We start from the raw sequence: 17,963 nt of genomic DNA, 5'->3' as shown, positions 1-17,963 counted from the left end.
ATTGTTATATTTACCGATGCTTAGTTGTACTGATTGCTGGGGAAAAATAATAATGAAAAATGTTAGGCCTACTAAAGATGCCACTGGTCCGTAGAGTGCGCTCACAATGGGAGTTCGTCTGTCATGCTGCAAATTAAATAGCCCGCACTCTCCCTCTCGCTACTGTTGCGTTTTAAAAGCGAAACTGATGCCACAACCTACACTGTGCACTTGCCGCGACAACAGCAGTCACTATCAGGCGCGCCAGCAGGAATGAATGGTAAGCGCACCATCTACCCCTCCGCGCGCAACAAAACATTGAAAGGCTTAATAATATTTGTCCGTTTCCCGGTTTCGTCCGTGCATTGGTCACCTAAAAAGTAGCCTACTGTAGTACAAAATCCATATGCAATATTCAACAACAAAGTTGTCCAAATTAATAGGTCGTTATTATAATAACGACCTATTCATTTGGACAATTTTATACGGCCCTATTAAGGGTAAAGTTACCTTTAGTTTTGTTCTAGTTCACCGTTGTGTATGGCTTTAAACAGCGTTCGTGCTTTAACATCAGTAAACATTATTCAGTATAATACAGATGTAATGCTAACGTTTTGAGCATTTTGCCTACCTTGTTTATCTGAAATAACTCATCTAGTTTTGCTGCCTCCGTCCTTTGCTACCTCCACCCTTTCATTGTTTCCAAAAAAACGTTTTATATCCATGATAGCCTTGAAGTCTTGAGTTAGTGAATTAGCTTAACATTGTGTGTTGATAACAGGCAACCATAGTAAAAGAAAGCAACAAGTAGCCTAGCCTACAACGTCTGTAATTGCTGCGTGTATTTGTTAGGCTATTATTCCCTCTCCTGCTCAAACAAAAGGTGTGTACATTAAAGTTGATTTTGACAACGTGTTTACAAATTTGAAAGAAAATTGTAAATAGCCTATTGTCGAGCAGTTAATGGGATACTGCACAGTTGTGAAGCAGTTGGGAAGTTATGGTGGGCTAACTTTGTGTGAACACACACAGGGAAAATTCTCTCTCGTTGAGTTGCCTGATGGTAATAATAATAATAATAATAATAATAATAATAATAAAGCTTTATTTGTATAGCACCTTTCATACACAGAATGCAGCTCAAAGTGCTTTACATTTGAAGCATGTAACACAATAATAGTCAGTCAGTCATTATCAATCACTTTTCTTTGCTGTTTATGATATACTCAGCAACATATCAAAAATATAGAAAATGACGTCATAAGACTGGCAGCCTTAACCCTCTTACCCCCCACAAGCACGCCATATGGCAACTGTGGCAAGGAAAAACTCCCATATTCCAGGAAGAAACCTTGAGCAGAACCTGACTTAATAGGGGAGCCCATCTGCTTCTGGCTGGCTAAGCCTCCAATAGTAGCAGATGTAGAATAATCTGAAAATGTAGTCTACAGGATAAGATGAGTTAACTAAAAGCTTTCCTGTACAGGTATGTTTTCAGATCTTTTTAAAATATTTACTGAACTTCGCCTGCTTGATGTACAGAGGCAGGGTGTTCCATAGTTTGGGGGCATAATGGATAAACGCAGCTTCTCCACTTTGTTTGTGGAGCACTTTGGGGTGCGATTAAAAGATTAGAATTGGATGATCTAAGTTTCCTTTGTGGTTGATAAGATATTAAAAGCTCAGAGATATATGAAGGTGCTATGCCATTCAGAGCTTTGTAAGTAATTAACATAACCTTAAAATCAATTCTATAGGAAATAGGGAGCCAGTGCAGTTCAGCCAACACAGGGGTGATGTGTTCTCTCTTCTTAGTCTTAGTTAAAAGTCTAGCCGCAGAGTTCTGTATGAGTGCCAATTTCTTTAGATGTTTTTGGGAAGACCAGTGAAAAGTGCATTGCAGTAGTCTAACCTGCTAGTGATAAAGGCGTGAATTAGTTTTTCTGCATCTTGTTGAGTTAAAAGGGCCGCACTTTGGCAATGTTTCTCAAGTGGAAATAGGCTGTCTGAGTAACTTTACTGATATGGGGCTTAAAACTTAACTCTGCATCTAAGATGACACGAGGCTTGTTACTTTTGGTTTGACCTGGTGTGCCAAGTTCCCCAGATTACTGAGAATAATATCTCGCTTTAGTTTTGGTCCAACCAGAAGTACCTCTGTTTTGTCATCATTTAGTTTCAAAAGTTTTTGCTCATCCACTGATTAATGGAGGTTAGGCATGCAGTGAGGGAGCAAAGGCCATCTAGGTTAGTTGGCTCCACAGAAAGATACAATTGGGTATTATCTGCGTAGCTGTGGAAGTTTACATTATGCTGATTTATGGCGTTTCCCAATGGAAGCATATATAGAGAAAATAGCAGGGGACCAAGGCAGCTCCCTGGGCCACACCAAAAGGCAAGTCATGTGTTTTCAGATCCATGATCTCCTAGACTGATATAAAAATCTCTGCCAGTAATGTAGGTTTGAAACCAGTTTAGAGCATTATTATCAGAGACCCACCCACCCGCTAAAGGCGGTGAATTAGGATGCTATGATCAATGGTGTCAAATGCCGACTCAAATCCAGAAGAATAAGGATTGAGACTTTGTTTGAGTCGGTAGCTAGTCTGAGATCATTGACTATTTTTACTAAAGCCGTTTCTGTGCTGTGATTTGATCTAAAACCTGATTGGAATTTTTCAAGGATACTGTTTTCGTTGAGGAAGGTAATTAACTGATTACAAACAACTTTTTCAAGTACTTTGCTCAAAAACGATAGATTTGATATAGGCCTGTAGTTGGAAATATACCTGTTTCTAATGAGGTATTTATTACCTTGAGAAAAAAGGGAGCTAAGCCATCATATACTTTTTTGAGGAATGTAGTAGGGATTGGATCTAAAACACATGTTGAGGAGCCGGTTTGAGTTATAATTTTACCAAGCTCAGATTGAGTAATAGTGCTAAAGGACCTTAATTTTGGGGGGCTGTTTTTGGGTGTACTATCAAACATATTGTGTTACCAATAGCCTCCCTTATAGAAATGACTTTGTTTTTGAAGAAGTCTGCAAATTCTTTGCATCTTAGAGAGGATGCCTGACTGAGTGTATCAAAAGGTGTTTGATGCAATAGCCTATCAATGGTAGAGAACAACACCCTAGAGTTTCCACTGTTTTCAGCAATTACCTTAGAGAAGTGGTTCCTCCTCTCATTCGAATAGCTCTATTATAATTTGCAATTTTTTCTTTTAGAATGCACGGTGAACCTGTAACTTAGTTTTTCTCCATGTTCTCTCAGCTTTCCTACATGATCTTTTTAGATCATGGATATTTTCGTTCATCCAAGGTGTCAGTTTGCTACAGGGCCTTTTTTTAGTCTTTAAGGGTGCCACTCTGTCAAGCAGAGCGCCTAATTCACGATTGAGAGCCTCTACCATTTGATCAATGGGATGATGTAAAATATCTAAATTTATGGAGTCTATAAGAGCTATGAGCTGCTGTTCTGCTCTAATGTCCAAGAGTCGCGATTTGATTGCAATTTCGGGATGAATTTTTGGAGTATGTAGTACAATATTAAAAGATACACAATGATGATCAGACATATTTATATCAATTACTGATAAGTCTGTAACTTCTATCCCTCTGGAAATGACTAGATCGAGGGTGTTGCCAAGGTTGTGGGTGGGTCCTGTAACATGCTGCTTTAGCTCTAAACTGTCCAACACATTAAGGAACTTACTGGCTTTAGCATCAGTTGTCTTATTGACATGAATATTGAAGTCGCCATTTACAATTATCCGACATAAGTTCAGAAAACTGGTCGAGAAAGCCAGTCCATAGTTTAGGAGGGCGGTATAAGGTTAATAGAAGTACAGCTGGGTCAGCCTTCAGAGTGAGGGCAATATACTCAAAGGAAGCGAATTAAGCCAAAGTTGACTTCGTGTGCAACTATATTTGTTTGAGAGAATGGAGGCAATTCCACCACCTCGTTTGCCTTGTCTAATTGAGTGGAAGAAATTATAATTTGGGGACAAGTCTCAACAAGAACAGCCGGGCTGTCTGAAGTCAACCAGGTTTCAACAAGAAACAGAAAATCCAATTTTTTTTCACTAATAAAATCATTGATTGCAAAGGTTTTGGTAGTAAGTGCACCTATATTTAGTAAACCCATGTTAGCTGAAAATGCCTCTGGCTTTTGAGGAATATGCTGAGGTATGGAAAGAATATTTGTTAGGTTTCTAGTTTTAAATTTGTCTTTTCTTTTTACTATACGTTGGGTAGAAATCAACGTTGGAATAGAACTATAAGCATAAGTCATGCTATTGCATGACACAGCTTGATCTATGGTAGTAGTATTGTATGTTACCCTGCAGAAAACATTCTCAGACCCATCCACATGTATAATGCCATTCGAATCAATACCTGGGGGGCGTGAATCTGTAATATTTTCTACAGAATGTCAATGTCTCAGTGTGGACGCTATGTTGTCAGAGAGTAGCCTGGCTCCATGTTGGTTTGGGTGGAGACCATCACGCTTCAGCATACTGGGCCTCTCCCAGAACAAGCCCCAGTTGTTGACATAGGGGATGCTTAGGGAGCGCAGTAGCGTTTGAGCCAGGTGTGGAGATCGAACAGTCTGGACCATCTCTCAGCACCTTTTTCTGTAGGTAGGGAGAGGCCCAGAGATGACAAAGCGTTTTTTCTGTGCCCATCAGAGTGGTGATGAGAGTTTTGTAGTTTTCCTGCAGTGCTACTGACTGCTTATCTCTGATGTCGTTCGTGCCCATTAATGCATGATGTTGTTGACCTTGGTGTGGTGGGCCAGGATGCTTGGGAGTTTCTGCTGGATGTCAAGGACCTTGGCACCAGGGAAGCAGTAGACCTTGGAGGGACCGCTACATGATAGGGAATGCAGAGGTCTCTAACCATGGAACTGCCGATGACCAGGGTGGAGGTTGATGAGGTCGGGAGGAGGGGGGTCGGGCGCCGACTTTGAGGAGGGACCAGGATGGTTGTCGGGGCTGGAGGGGCTCCTCATCCCCCGGTCAGAATGGCATAGCGATTTTCCAGTCATTATAGGTTGGGCTAGGCCTGAGTGCGTCCGGACCGTCTGCCCGTGCTTGTGATGCTTGCTTCTACGCCATGGCTCAGGCTGGTGTGGAGTGGAGCTGGCCAGCAGAGCAGGCTTGGTTCTCAGCAGAGGGCGGGAGAGGCAACAGGGACAGAAGTTGCATTAGTGCATGGCATGGTTAAAGTATTGGAGGACAGAGTGAAATCAGGGCATCTGGCATTTGTGTGTGTAAGAGAGGTAACGTTACTTACGGAGAGAATGGTGTCGAGGAACTGTTCATCCTTCTCAATCTGATGGAGGGTCGCTATTCTGGCTTCGAGTTCCACTATCTTTTCGCTGAGAAGGACGCATGAGTCGCAGCCTGGTGCACAGCTGAGGGGAGGCATCGTGTCGCGGCGAAGGCTCGCCGGTGTTTTTTAAACGTTTGTTTGCTAGTTGGCTAGCAACAGTGCGTACGGCCTACACCTGCAGGCGCGCCTGATCACTACAGTTCGCATCGTCGCAGGCCTAAGCTGCCCCGATGCACAGACTAAACGGTAGTCTAGGTCATCAGGACATAAACCAAATGCCTCAGCCTCTAATAAGCACAATATAAAGTGGACTAAATAAAAACATGAATTTGGGATAAACACAGACAGTATAGGGGCCCACTAAAGATCGTCGCACCCCCTATAGTGAACCATTAGCTCCGCCCCTGCAGCCGAGTGTTTCGAATCCACATGGCCACTCCTTTTTGTGCGCGCCCATTGAACATGATCCAATTAAATTAGCCTAAACACATTATTGCCTGTACCCAGGGATGGATTACTGCACGGGCCTACCTGGCCCAGGCCCAGGGGCCCAAGGGGTCAGGGGGCCCTGAAGCCCAAGCCTTTGCATGGAACCATTGCCTCAATATCAACAAATCAGGATGTAGGCTATGAATCTGATTGAGTTTAGTATTGGCCATCCCCAAAATGCACCAGAAAACAGGAAATCACATCAAACAAATTAAACATTTTCTGGGGGAGGACCCCCAACCCCCTCCCACATATACAACAATAAGTGGGGGGCCCTTAATACATCTGGGCCCAGGGGCCCGAAAGTTCATAATCCGCCCATGCCTGTACCAAAAGACCAGGAACGAAATGTGCTTTTAAATTTGCTAGGCCTACCATCGCAAGTTTTGTTCGGATCTATCTCAAAGTCCAAATAAAAACAGTAGCAGCCTATTGCTGTGCTGAATTAAGCCCAAGTCAGAAAGTTGGATTTGGTGTGTGACAGCCGGCTAACTGGAGTTCCAGCATGCAGTAGGCTATGCGATTGAAATAGCACTGGATTTATCATGGAGGTATTATATATAACTGGAGAGTGACTAAGTCCCGCCCCCATTCATTTCAATGGCCCATGCTAGGCTCAAAGATTCATTGTTAAGGCGGAGCTCCGCCTTAACAATCTTTGCTAGGCTAGCTACTTCAGCCAAAAAAGCATGAAATTGACCGCAGCCATCTTTACGAAAATGGCGTTTCATGGGTGTTCGTTTCCGGCACCAGCTAGAATTAGCCTATTAGATTCCACGTTACAGACGGAGACAACGTAACGTACAACGGTATGTCGTTGATGAAGATTGGACATTCCCTCAGAGGAAAAGAAGTTGTTCGGGAACGCGCTTCACCTCGTTATAAGCGCAAATTCATTTAATTGGTTGGGATAACATTTTGGGAATGGTGGTAAAGGTTGCCCTGTCTCTGAAGTCCTAGGTTATTTAATGTGATGTTCATATGTGATAATAAATGATGCGAATCAATATTGTGTCACTTTAGGCTTCACAAATAATGATCCCTAAATAATATATTTGGACAGGTTGTAGGCCTATTACGCAATAGGCTATCCAACGAAAATGACTATTAATTAAGTAGACATGGTAAACGTGTGGATAGCTGGCATTTTTGCTGCACCCAGTGTGAATTTGCAGCTTGTTAAGCCTAGGCTACATTTGCAGGCAGACGAAATGAAGCCAAAGCAAGTTAAACTTCCGATAGAAGCGCACATCCCTCGGGTATTGTGGTTCGAGCAGGCATAGAGTCTGCAACTGTTGTTGGACATTTGGCTTTTGCCTCGACTGGCAGCCTGAACATTTAAATCAAATGCATAGATAGCCTAATCATGTCAATGTTGCAAGAAAGCAAACGAAATAAGTCATTGACATTTGTTTCGTTTTAAATCACTTGGGGAGACAGGTTATATGATCCAGACGTTGCGTTCTACAGAACTACAGCCTGTGCGTTTTAAAATAGTCTTCATACACAACGCAATGAGTAGGCTAATAATTGGATATAGGTCATTGCTATGCATCTGCCAAAGTGTATGGTCATAGTCAGTTACTTTAAGGTAATTACTTGGCACCCCGCATATACGGCAAATAATAGCCTAATATGACAACGTTAACATTTTTCTTTTATTTACCACAAAGTCCGGTAATACAGCCATGTAGGCATTAAGTCAAGTATCAGTAGCTTAATCCAAGTAGTTAGTTGTTTTATTTGTCGTCTTCCAGAAATGCAAACCAACATGGACGCGCGAGGACGCTCGTGCCCAACACTAAACTCGTGCATGAGTTGTCATCTACCAATCAGCATGTAAAAACTGGTGCCGGAAGTTGCAACCATGTAACGCCATGTTTTCAAAAATGTCGGCGGCCAAATTTTTATCATTATTTATTAATTTATTTATTTTTACATCTTAGTGTAGCCTAATCGCATACAAACACCAGACTTGGTGCCTTGGTTCCAATAAAACAACACAGCAAACACAGACAATCTCAAATCAGTCTCGCCTGGAGGAGGATACAGATTTCAAGTTCAAGCTCAAGTAGCCTAGTTTATTGTCATGTAGCCTAGGCCTAGGCTACTCATAAAAGGGGAGTAGGCTATGTTGTGTGTTTGGGTTATTTTAGATAGGCTATAGCCTAAGACTAGATTATTCTAGGCATATAGGCCTACTGTTCAAAATATTTAATTAAGGCCATCAAAAATATGTGATTTTTATATTCAATTTAGTTCAATATTAGTATAGAATAATATTCAATATTATTTGAATTCATACATGGGTAAGACTCAAAAGAGGAAGATAGCTGACAAAAAAGATGCTATAATTGGTCGAGATATAGGTCAGTTATTTTGCCTGTACACAATTGGTCAGGAGGTGGGACTTGGCTTTGAATGAACAGAGGAAGTGTCTGAAGCGTGAGACTGCAAATCGAAAGAAGCCGGCAGAGACCACAAGGTAGCTACCTAGAAAGTGAATTTCAAATGTTCATCAAGAGACTGAGCTATCTACTGCGAAAGAGTTTTAGTAGCACACCACTGGGACTGTACTCTCAGGTATAGTTCGTTTGCTAGCAGGACAACAATATCTGAGGCTACTAACATACTTAGCTTGACAGTGTAGCTAAGTGAGCTAGCCGGCTAGTAGCTAACTGGAAGTGAAACCATGCATCTGTGTACTGGTGAAGTTCAAAACAATAGATTCTACTACAAAATAATGTAACGTTAGTTCATCAGTTAAGTTAGCCTGTTGTCGATTCACTTAGACTCGGACAGTACCTGATTAGAACATAATTTAGTATAAACACGTCATAAATATTTAATCAAGGTTTGTACTAGCTTGCTAATCTATTTGCCTGGTGGCTAAGGTAAAAAACAAACACTTGCGGCAACCAGTTAGGCTGATACAGGATGTAGACTATATTTTGTTCTGTATGTCAGTCAGCCCTTTCCCTGTCATGTTTAACGTTGCTAATGTCAAGATATCACTTGCCTGCAAGTCTATACATTTAGTTCTTATGATTGAATAATTTGAATATAATTCCAATTCTCCCTGCAGGTTACCTATTCAATTCAGCGAAAGCAAGTACACTGCCTAAAGATGGTGGACTCTCAGTACTACCTTCCAAACAGCATTAGCATCTCCAAGCTGGACTGCAAGGAGGCTTTTGGACTGTTATCTGCGAAGGAGAAGCTCTATGCCCACTACATCTCTCGGGCGGCATGGTATGGTGGTCTTGTGGTTTTGCTGCAAACTTCCCCTGAGTCACCTACAATTTATGTGCTTTTGCAGAAGCTTTTCCGCAAACAGACCCAAGCGGAGCTGGAGAAGGTGGCCAGTGAAGCTGGACTAAGTCCAGAGGAATACCAGGTTGGTACATCTGTCGTCATGCACATAACGTTCCCAGGGCTTCTCGGTTTGGCTCCAGGACCAACCCCTGCTCTGGGAACCCTCTGCCTCTCCATCGCCCAAGTGCACATGAAGTACAGTGTTGCTGATGAGTTCAGTCAGGGGAAGGTGCAGGCACCTGGACTGAGATTCTCTGATCTAGATGAATACATTATCAAAAGAGAATAGTTTAGTGTATCTTTAAAATATATGCCATGTTGTTGTTATGCAGGAACAGTTTACGTGTAACACAGTTCAATGTTGTTATGTCAATGTGATTTTTTGCAACCAGGCTGTCCTGGTATATGCTGCAGGATTCTATGCCAATATGGGAAACTACAAATCGTTTGGAGACACCAAATTTATCCCCAACTTGCCAAAGGTAAGCAGTTCTTCCTTTTTATAATGTGTAGAACAGGACCATTTTGTACAATGTTAAGATTATTATTGTTCCAAATAAATCTTAAAATTGTATGAAACATTGCATTTTACATGATGGGAAGACAAGCTGATCCACTACTTTTGTGATCTTGTTGACATGCATAAAGGGGCATGCCTGTAATATACTTTTTTAATCAAATTGACCAGGAGAAGCTGAAGGCTTTGGTGTGGCAGAGTAAGGCCTTCAAGGAAAACCCTGCAGAGATGGAATCACTGTGGAACAGCTGCTCCAAACTCCTCTTCTCACTGGAGGACAGACAGAAGCAGCTTGGACTGGGTCAGGATGTGAGTCAGTGGATCTCCAGAGATCCAGTGGATCTCAAACAATTCAATTGCACAGGCATTGACACTGTCCAACTCCAAGACACAAAAAAAATGTTTGCCGTTATAGATACCACCAGTTCATGGCAGATATGGCAATATTTGTATGGCAATATACGGCTGTACATTGTTTGTGCATATCTAAATGGTCTTTATCATATCCCCAGGGGATCACCACATATTTCTCAGGAAATTGCTGTTTAGAGGATGCCAAACTGGCCCAGAAATTCCTGGATTCTCAGGTACATCCTTTCTGCTACCTATTTTCCAAGAGATTGTTGCTAATGTTGTTTCTATTCTCACCTTAACCTCCTACTCTATAATTCATGGCCATAGTTCTCCTACCAACAGCCTTGTATTAAAACAAATCACATACAGGCTGACATGATCTCACATTTGACTTTAACATTACCGGTACATTAAAACCACTAGTTGGGTCTGTCATACTTCTCTTATTATTATGCAAAACCTCTTACATATATACCTGTGCAAAATACATTAAGTGTAGATGTGTATCAATGATACTTAGGCATTATCTACAGTGGGGAGAATAAGTATTTGAACCCATGCTAAAGTTGACTAAAATGCTCATTGGGTTCAATGCAAATCAAACCAGCTAATAGGCTAACTGAAAAACACACCATGCCAATCTCTAGGTATGGTGAAGGGTATGTGATGTGGGGCTATTTTAATTCCAAAGGCCAAGGAAACTTTCAGGATGCATAGTATCCTGGATCCATGAAATAAGTGGCCTTTAAAAATAAAAATTCTGCCTGCCTCTATGGGAATTTAACATAGGGGTCAAATACTTACTGCCCCTGTAATTTAAGGAAGAACATTTATTTATTTATTTACGATACATTCTTCATTCACTAAGAAAATTGGTGTCCTTAAAGGTTGGATTTTTACTATTTGTTTTAATTAAGGCATTAAGATCAATTTCTAACAGATGTTTTTATATTTGTCTTTTTAGTCAACTTTAGCTCAAATACTAAAATAATACGGTTCAAATACTTATTCTCACCACTGTATGTGGGTAGTAAAGGCTTATATGTGTTTCTGTGTAGAATCTGAGTGCCTACAACACCAGACTGTTCAAGAGGGAGCCAGAGGCGGGGAAGCAGGCCTATGAGGTTAGACTGGCCTCTGCAGTGAAGATGGGTAAGCACTGCTCTGTGTTATTTGTTATTAGCTTTGACAGCAAAAATTATATGAGTTAGTCCAGTTAAGGAAGGCAGTTGGTCAAGCTTGGTCTCCTGTTTCCCTCTGCTGTAGATTGTGTTTCTGATGGGGAAGGCCAGACCCGCTGTGGCCGTTATGATTTCGAAGACGCCGTGTTCAATGTTCATAGAGGTGACTATGCTCCCCTTATGGAAAAAGTCAGCCAAAATTTGGAGAAAGCCAAGGTAAGTGTGCAAAACTTCTGTCTACCTTATCTGAATTTTCCATCCCTGTGCAAAGTTAAAGAAGCCCTATGCAGGTCTGGTTATTCCTTTGCTGTTTCTGGGTTTTTGCCTGATTTGGGCTCGCATTTTTCACGTCATAGCTCCCCCTGCAGCTTTGGTAGCAAGTGACTGCTACGCTAAACCCCCACTAGCTAGCGGGCTAGCCATCAAGAAACCAAGCTAAACACATACAGTGCTCACAATAAAACGGTCGAGCAAACACATTGCTTAAGAGACTATCAAACCACATTACAAAAACGAAGTTCACCGAAGGGTAGGCTTCTTACAATTTCAACGGCAACAAAGCCAAGTTGGAGTCCGTTTTGCAGTCTTCTTAGAAACCACGATCTGACTAATTTTTCGAGGCGCGATTGGATACTTCCGCCGAGTCACATCCGGATTTGTTCGGACCGGGACCAGAAAGTTGCATATTCGGTTTTTCCGCGGAGAAGCACTAGGGAGAGACGAAGCACCCACCAAACGACCCAAAAAGTGTTGTAGAACCACCAGGACGACTCTCAACCTGCATAATTAAGGTCATTTTTGCCAAAATTGTTGCATAGGGCTTCTTTAATTTTCAGAAATTGGTAGAAAGTCAAGTTTTACATTGTCACCTGATAGCCTCTTCTGAGGGATATGTTATAAAAGTTTTTAACAAGAAGTGTGGAATTAGAATACATCATCCATCATTATCAGCTTTATTGCCAGACTCAAGGCCCATTCAGAAGACACAGACATGACATACAACATACATTAAAAAGACAAGGATATACTGTACATATACATACACAGATAAATAGAAATACAGACACTGCACAAACCCAATCTGTTCCTGAAGTAGTAGGGTTAGGAATATAATGTTTCTTTGATTTGTGATGGGATAGCATAAATTATTAATTTATGTTTGGGGACTTTAAAGGTGCCATATGTAATGTCCGCCAAAAAAAATCAATTCATACTCCACATTCCATAAAAGATGGGGGGAGTATACCTCCAGAAAGTGAGTTTGTCTACCCTAGAGTAACAACCGAGACGCATGTATTGCAGTTTGGCTGGCTGTTATGTTGCCCGCATACCGCCTCCCATGGCCGAAACTGGTATTATGACACCTGTCTGGCTGTGGCTAGTAATTTAGCATGCTAATTCAGGTTGATATCTCTGCAGCACTATACCTTGTCATTTTTTTAATGACATCATTGCCCTTATTTCTTCTCATTTTTATGATGCGTGTAGCTCATTTTTTGGATATCTTTACCTCAATTCTTACACATGGCACCTTTTTAATGGGGGTATTAATATATCTGTGTTCATTTGTTTATTTTTACACAAATCCATGTGTTTGCAATGAGTGCCAGATGTGTGTATGGATAAAGAAACTCAGTGGATATTGTAGTATTATTTTACTTTGCGTCAAAGGCATCAAGTGAAGGCCCCATATCAGATTTTCCCTGAAGCTTGAATAAAACAATTTATTTTTCCTGATCTTGTTTTATAGGATTCCAAAGTGCCACTGAAATCCAGTTAATGATTATTCCAGTGATTTTATCGCTTAGCAAATTTGATACCCTGCCTACTGAAAATATGGTTCTATACTCGTTACTGCATGGCCATGTGAGATCCACTGTAGATTTAATGTGTATGTTCCCTTTGTAGACCTATGCGTCCAATGAGAATGAGGTTCGTATGCTGGAGGAGTATGTTAAAAGCTTCAATTTTGGATCAGTGGATGCACACAAAGAAGGTTCCCGTTTCTGGATTAAGGACAAGGGTCCTATTGTGGAGAGGTAACACTACCTACATGTAGACACTGAATTGCCTTTTCAGTCTTTTTTGAGGTTAGAATTGTAGACTCTACCGTTAAATGAAAGCCTAATGGGCTTAAGGCCAACACAAACCGGCACCAACGTGAGTGCGGCGCACTCCACTTTTGACCTTCAACTCCATTGTAATAAGTACAACTCCACACACCAGCGTTGCACTTTGACGCCGCCCTAGTGTATATATTACGATTCAGTTCTATTTTGTCGGCGCCGCTCCATTGAGATCTCTCAATCCATTGTTTTTCCCGCTGTTTGCCAGTGAATACGTCAGGGCTGATGTATGTGGAAAGTGACCGCGCTCCTGTTGGCACCATTGTGCACTGTGCTTTAGTATTTTAGTGTCGATGTTGAGAAAGTCTATGAGTTGGTCAGGCTAACGGTTGTCCATTCTATGTTTAGTTACATTGGTTTTATCGAGAGCTACAGAGATCCTTTTGGATCCAGAGGGGAGTTTGAAGGTAAAGAAGTAAAATATACTTTGGGTCTCTCTTCCGTTATAAACTTATCAATACTCCTCTCAGTCGGTGTGGGAGTCTTGAAGTAGGGGTTGTAATTCAATTTTCCTTGTGTGGACAGGGTTTGTTGCCGTGGTGAACAAGGCAATGAGCGCTCGCTTTGCCCAGCTGGTGAGCAAGGCCGAGGTGCTGCTCCCAGAGCTGCCGTGGCCAGCGGCCTTCGAAAAGGACCACTTCCTGCGGCCCGACTTCACTTCCCTGGATGTGCTAACATTCGCCGGCAGCGGCATTCCATCGGGCATCAACATCCCCAACTGTGAGATTATCTTAATTCCTGTTGCAGCAGACTGACATGCAAACAGCTCCCATTTTCTGTACTTGTGATTTTTTTGTGCCCTGGGACTTTAGTGATTAATGTCTGTTTCTCCTGCCAGATGATGACATCAGACAGTCAGAGGGTTTTAAAAACGTGTCTCTGGGAAACGTGTTAGCTGTGGGCAGCATCACTCGTAAAGAGGACCTCACCTTCCTCGAGGAGGACATCAAGGTATCTTTCTGCACTTCTCCTGATGACAATAAGATATTCGCCGCAGTGCTGAATGGATTTATTAGATACAGATGGCTAAGAGCTCTGCTGTGTTCAATCCTTTATCTTCTCTGCAGGATTTGTACCTCAAACTGGTGGGCCCTGCCTTTGAGGTGCAGGTGGGGCTACATGAACTCCTGGGTCACGGCAGTGGAAAACTCTTTGTTCAGGTGAGAGCAACATCTGTTCTGGCTTAAAAGTGCACTCTGCAATTTATAACTAATAGTTATCTTTATTTAGGCTGAACAGCCAAAGAAATCGCCCCCTTCTGTGTTCCTGGCAAAGTGTTGATTGAGAAACACTCCATGGACAGCTAAACGGATGTGAGGAGCAGATTTCACAAAATGTTTATTGGATTTGAAGTGGATCATAACATTAAATGATTTGCCATTCTTATGTGCTCTTAATCTCCGTAGATGTTGTGAAAGTACATAAACTGGAATGTGATGTTCGGACAGCAGTGTTTTTTGAGCACACTCACTTAATGAATAGCCAAGGACTGAAACGAAAGTGTATGAGATTTGAATTACAGACTGCTCCTGTCTCCAGATGGCATGTTGTGCTTTTGGGTGGCATCTATGTTTGTATGTAATTAGTAATCAAATTATTTCTGTTATTTGTTTGGCTTTAGGATTCAAAGGGAAACTTCAACTTCGATAAGGGCAGCATTTGCAACCCACTGACTGAACAGTTGGTAAGTTATTTTGTTGTGGTTGATGGTTTTACCCTTTGAGTGTGTGTGGTATTTTAGCACACAGTTTCATTTGTCTTTAGATTGTTATTTCTAATTAATGTAACCTCCCTGTCATGTAGGTGTCGAGCTGGTACCAGGAGGGTGAGACGTGGGACAGCAAGTTCTCCACCATCGCCTCCAGCTATGAGGAGTGCAGGGCCGAGTGTGTAGGCATCTACATGTGTCTCGGCAAAGAGGTGCTCAGGTGAGAGTGCACACCAACCAATTCCCGACAACAATGGGTTTAAACTACTGTGATAGCTGTAAGAGTTTCTTAAAATTTCACCAGATTTGAATTTTAAATGTTTGACCTATGTTAAAAATGATTGTCAGACAAATACGCACTTGTCGAGAGACGATGTGTCCAATATTATGCAATACAATATTAAGCACAGATTACCGAAGGCTCTTTCCTCCCCGCAACATCTTTTTGTGTTATAAGTATCAAAGTGTGAAGTTGGTCAGCTTTTAGTATTTTTTTTGTCTCTCACAATAAGTCTTGGTACAGCAGCTTTTTGTAAAAAGCCCTGCTCACATTCTTCAGTTGTGCTTTTCTGCAGCATCTTTGGGCACGAGGGAGAGGATGCTGAGGACGTGCTGTACATCAACTGGCTGAACATGGTGCGTGCCGGCCTGCTCGGACTCGAGTTCTACACCCCAGAGAGCAAAACCTGGAGACAGGTAAGGACTGCTGTGCAGTCAGGGCACCCAGTCACAGAGAAAAGGACTGTTACATTACATTACATTACATTTGGCTGACGCTTTTTAACCAAAGCGACTGTTACTGTGTGTAACCTGTAAGGCATAATGGATGACACGGCGTTCAGGTATCAGAACTCGATGCACGTTCAAGGTGGTAATGCGGCCACAACACAAAGCGGATTGTCCAGTTAATTGGTATTCTAAAGAGTGCATCTCAATAGGGAATTCAACCAAGCAGTGGGATAAGTAAGGTATGAGCTACACCAGGTGCGTAACTGAAGCGTTCCTTTCGTGACGCGTAAAATCCATTTTATAAGACTGGTCTATTTTTTTCGAACGTACGCGCCGCTATCACGTCTGGTGTAGCTACTTCCATTGATTATAGTAGCAGCTAATTGTTGCAGCAGACACTACACGAACAGAACGCTTCCGTCAGCCTGGTGTAGCTCATACCTAAGGGATAATGGATGACACAGTGGTCTGTTAACAGAAATGAATGCACAGTCGAGGTTGTAAAACGGCCCTGACGCGCAGCGTGCATTAATTTCTGTTCACAATGAGTTCGCCGAATTAATATACTAATAATATACTATACTAATTAAGTGTGATATGGACAAAAAAATGGATCTACTTCATAGGTGTTCAAATAACATATTTAGAATGCACTATTCTAAATTACGCAGGACAATGGGAAATTCAACCAAGCAGTGGAATAATATACAATAATTAAGCAGAAGATTCAAGAATTTTGTTACTTCTGAATTTTGTTTGAATTTTGCTTCTTATGCTGTCCTCTCTGTGTCAGGCCCACATGCGCGGTCGCTTTGTCATCCTGCGAGTGCTTCTGGAGGCTGGAGAGGGGCTGGTGACCCTTAAGGCCACCACTGGTGCTGACGGACGACCGGACATGGTCATCTCACTGGACCGTTCCAAGATCAAAACTGTGGGCAAAAATGCCATCCAGAAATTCCTGTGCAAGTTACAGGTATGTTGGTGGGGCGTTAGAACAAAAATGTTTGGATAATTGTAGTCAGAGCTGTATAGAGCGGCTCTGGTTGTACTTATCCAAAATCTTATGATCTCAACTAACCGGCAGGTTTACAAGACCATTGCAGATGTGGAAGGTGGCCGTGCTCTGTATGAGGGCTATTCTGAGGTGAACTCTGATGGCCCTCACGACTTCCTTCGCATCCGAGAGACAGTCCTGCTCCGAAAGGTGGCTCGGAAGCTGTTTGTCCAGGCCAACACTGTGGTCAAAGGTTCGTGTGGTCAACAAAACATTGTCTTCTGGAAATCAAACTCCAGTATATGGGATGAAAGTGTTTACTCACAGAATGTTACAGAATAAGGGACTAGAAAGGTACTTAAAAACCCACCAGGCTAGCCACATAACTACTTATCTTCAGAAGTGCTAAAGAAGTTGGAGTTAGTTTGGCAATGACACAGCCGTACCACTGTTCTCTTTTTATCCTTCAAAGTCAGAAGTCAAAACAATGAGGAATTGGGCAATACACATAATGCAAAGGATCTGTAAAACACTTAAGTATCATATTAAAGTGAATCCATCAAATAGGACTATATAACTATATTAATATTGCTGCTGCTACTACTACTACTACTAAGAATAATAATAATAATAATGCTCTTGCAGGGGAGAGTGTGGAGTTGGTGGAGTATGAAAACACAGCGGCGGGACTGGTTCAGTCGAACACTGACCGCTTCCAGGAGGATGCAGAAGAGCTGGAGCGCCACCTGCTGGAGCTGAGCTCTCAGGACGTGTCGTGCTGGTGCTGAGGAAGGCACAGCAGACCAGAGCCAACTAGGTGTGACTCCTCGGCCAATCTTGTTGCCCTCCTCAAATGTTTCATTTGATTGATTGTTCTTTTTTGTCGGATGCAAAGTGAGTTGATGAACTGTTGATAAATATACTGTAATGTACATCAAGGGAACCAAGGGTTTACAGTGGAGGTTCTACTGAAGTTTAGCAGTGCTGAAACCTTAGTGTGACCCCAATTTCTAATTTTTACAACCAAGCAATCATAATCGTCTGTAAATAATGAGAATGTGGTAACAGTGGGTGCCGTATATGTTTGAGATTGTATGAATAACCTTGCATAATGACCTCTGTGTAGCTCAAACGAGAGGCCTTGAGTGAAATGTGTGATAATGAGAGGGGCCATCTTGATTTTTGCGGTGAAATTTGACAGATTGGCTTTCAAAAGTGAAACAGTGGTAATCT

At 42.0% G+C, this 17,963-nt stretch overlaps 1 protein-coding gene across 4 annotated transcripts; it reads left to right on the top strand.

The window, feature by feature from the left end:
- Nucleotides 1–160: 160 nt before the first annotated feature.
- dpp3 (dipeptidyl-peptidase 3) lies at nucleotides 161–17,547 on the top strand. Of its 4 annotated transcripts, XM_048269176.1 has the most exons (19): nucleotides 244–259; nucleotides 8,208–8,291; nucleotides 8,892–9,203; nucleotides 9,514–9,603; nucleotides 9,810–9,947; nucleotides 10,151–10,225; nucleotides 11,051–11,144; nucleotides 11,259–11,389; nucleotides 13,082–13,212; nucleotides 13,648–13,706; nucleotides 13,825–14,019; nucleotides 14,138–14,250; nucleotides 14,367–14,459; nucleotides 14,921–14,983; nucleotides 15,103–15,227; nucleotides 15,583–15,703; nucleotides 16,530–16,709; nucleotides 16,821–16,983; nucleotides 17,376–17,547. In XM_048269176.1, the coding sequence occupies exons 3-19, from the start codon at nucleotides 8,934–8,936 to the stop codon at nucleotides 17,516–17,518; spliced, it is 2,184 nt and encodes a 727-aa protein (XP_048125133.1). In that variant the 5' UTR covers nucleotides 244–259; nucleotides 8,208–8,291; nucleotides 8,892–8,933; the 3' UTR covers nucleotides 17,519–17,547. The 4 variants fall into 4 exon arrangements, with proteins under 4 accessions (XP_048125118.1, XP_048125133.1, XP_048125126.1 ...); XM_048269161.1 differs by lacking the exon at nucleotides 8,208–8,291 and having other exon boundaries at nucleotides 161–259; XM_048269169.1 differs by lacking the exon at nucleotides 244–259 and having other exon boundaries at nucleotides 8,121–8,291.
- The last annotated feature ends 416 nt before the right edge of the window (nucleotides 17,548–17,963 follow it).

The sequence above is a fragment of the Alosa alosa genome, chromosome 2, assembly GCF_017589495.1.
Source record: "Alosa alosa isolate M-15738 ecotype Scorff River chromosome 2, AALO_Geno_1.1, whole genome shotgun sequence".
Classification (NCBI taxonomy): Eukaryota; Metazoa; Chordata; class Actinopteri; order Clupeiformes; family Clupeidae; genus Alosa; species Alosa alosa.
This window is presented reverse-complemented; position numbering and strand designations above follow the sequence as displayed.

Bases quoted from the DNA above. Each gene is read 5' to 3' on its own strand.
- dpp3 (XM_048269152.1), top strand. From the start codon at position 8,318: ATGTTCATCAAGAGACTGAGCTATCTACTGCGAAAGAGTTTTAGTAGC. The intron at 13,213-13,647 runs GTAACACTACCT...TTCTATGTTTAG, and splicing joins AAGGGTCCTATTGTGGAGAG to TTACATTGGTTTTATCGAGA. The intron at 15,704-16,529 runs GTAAGGACTGCT...TCTCTGTGTCAG, and splicing joins AGAGCAAAACCTGGAGACAG to GCCCACATGCGCGGTCGCTT.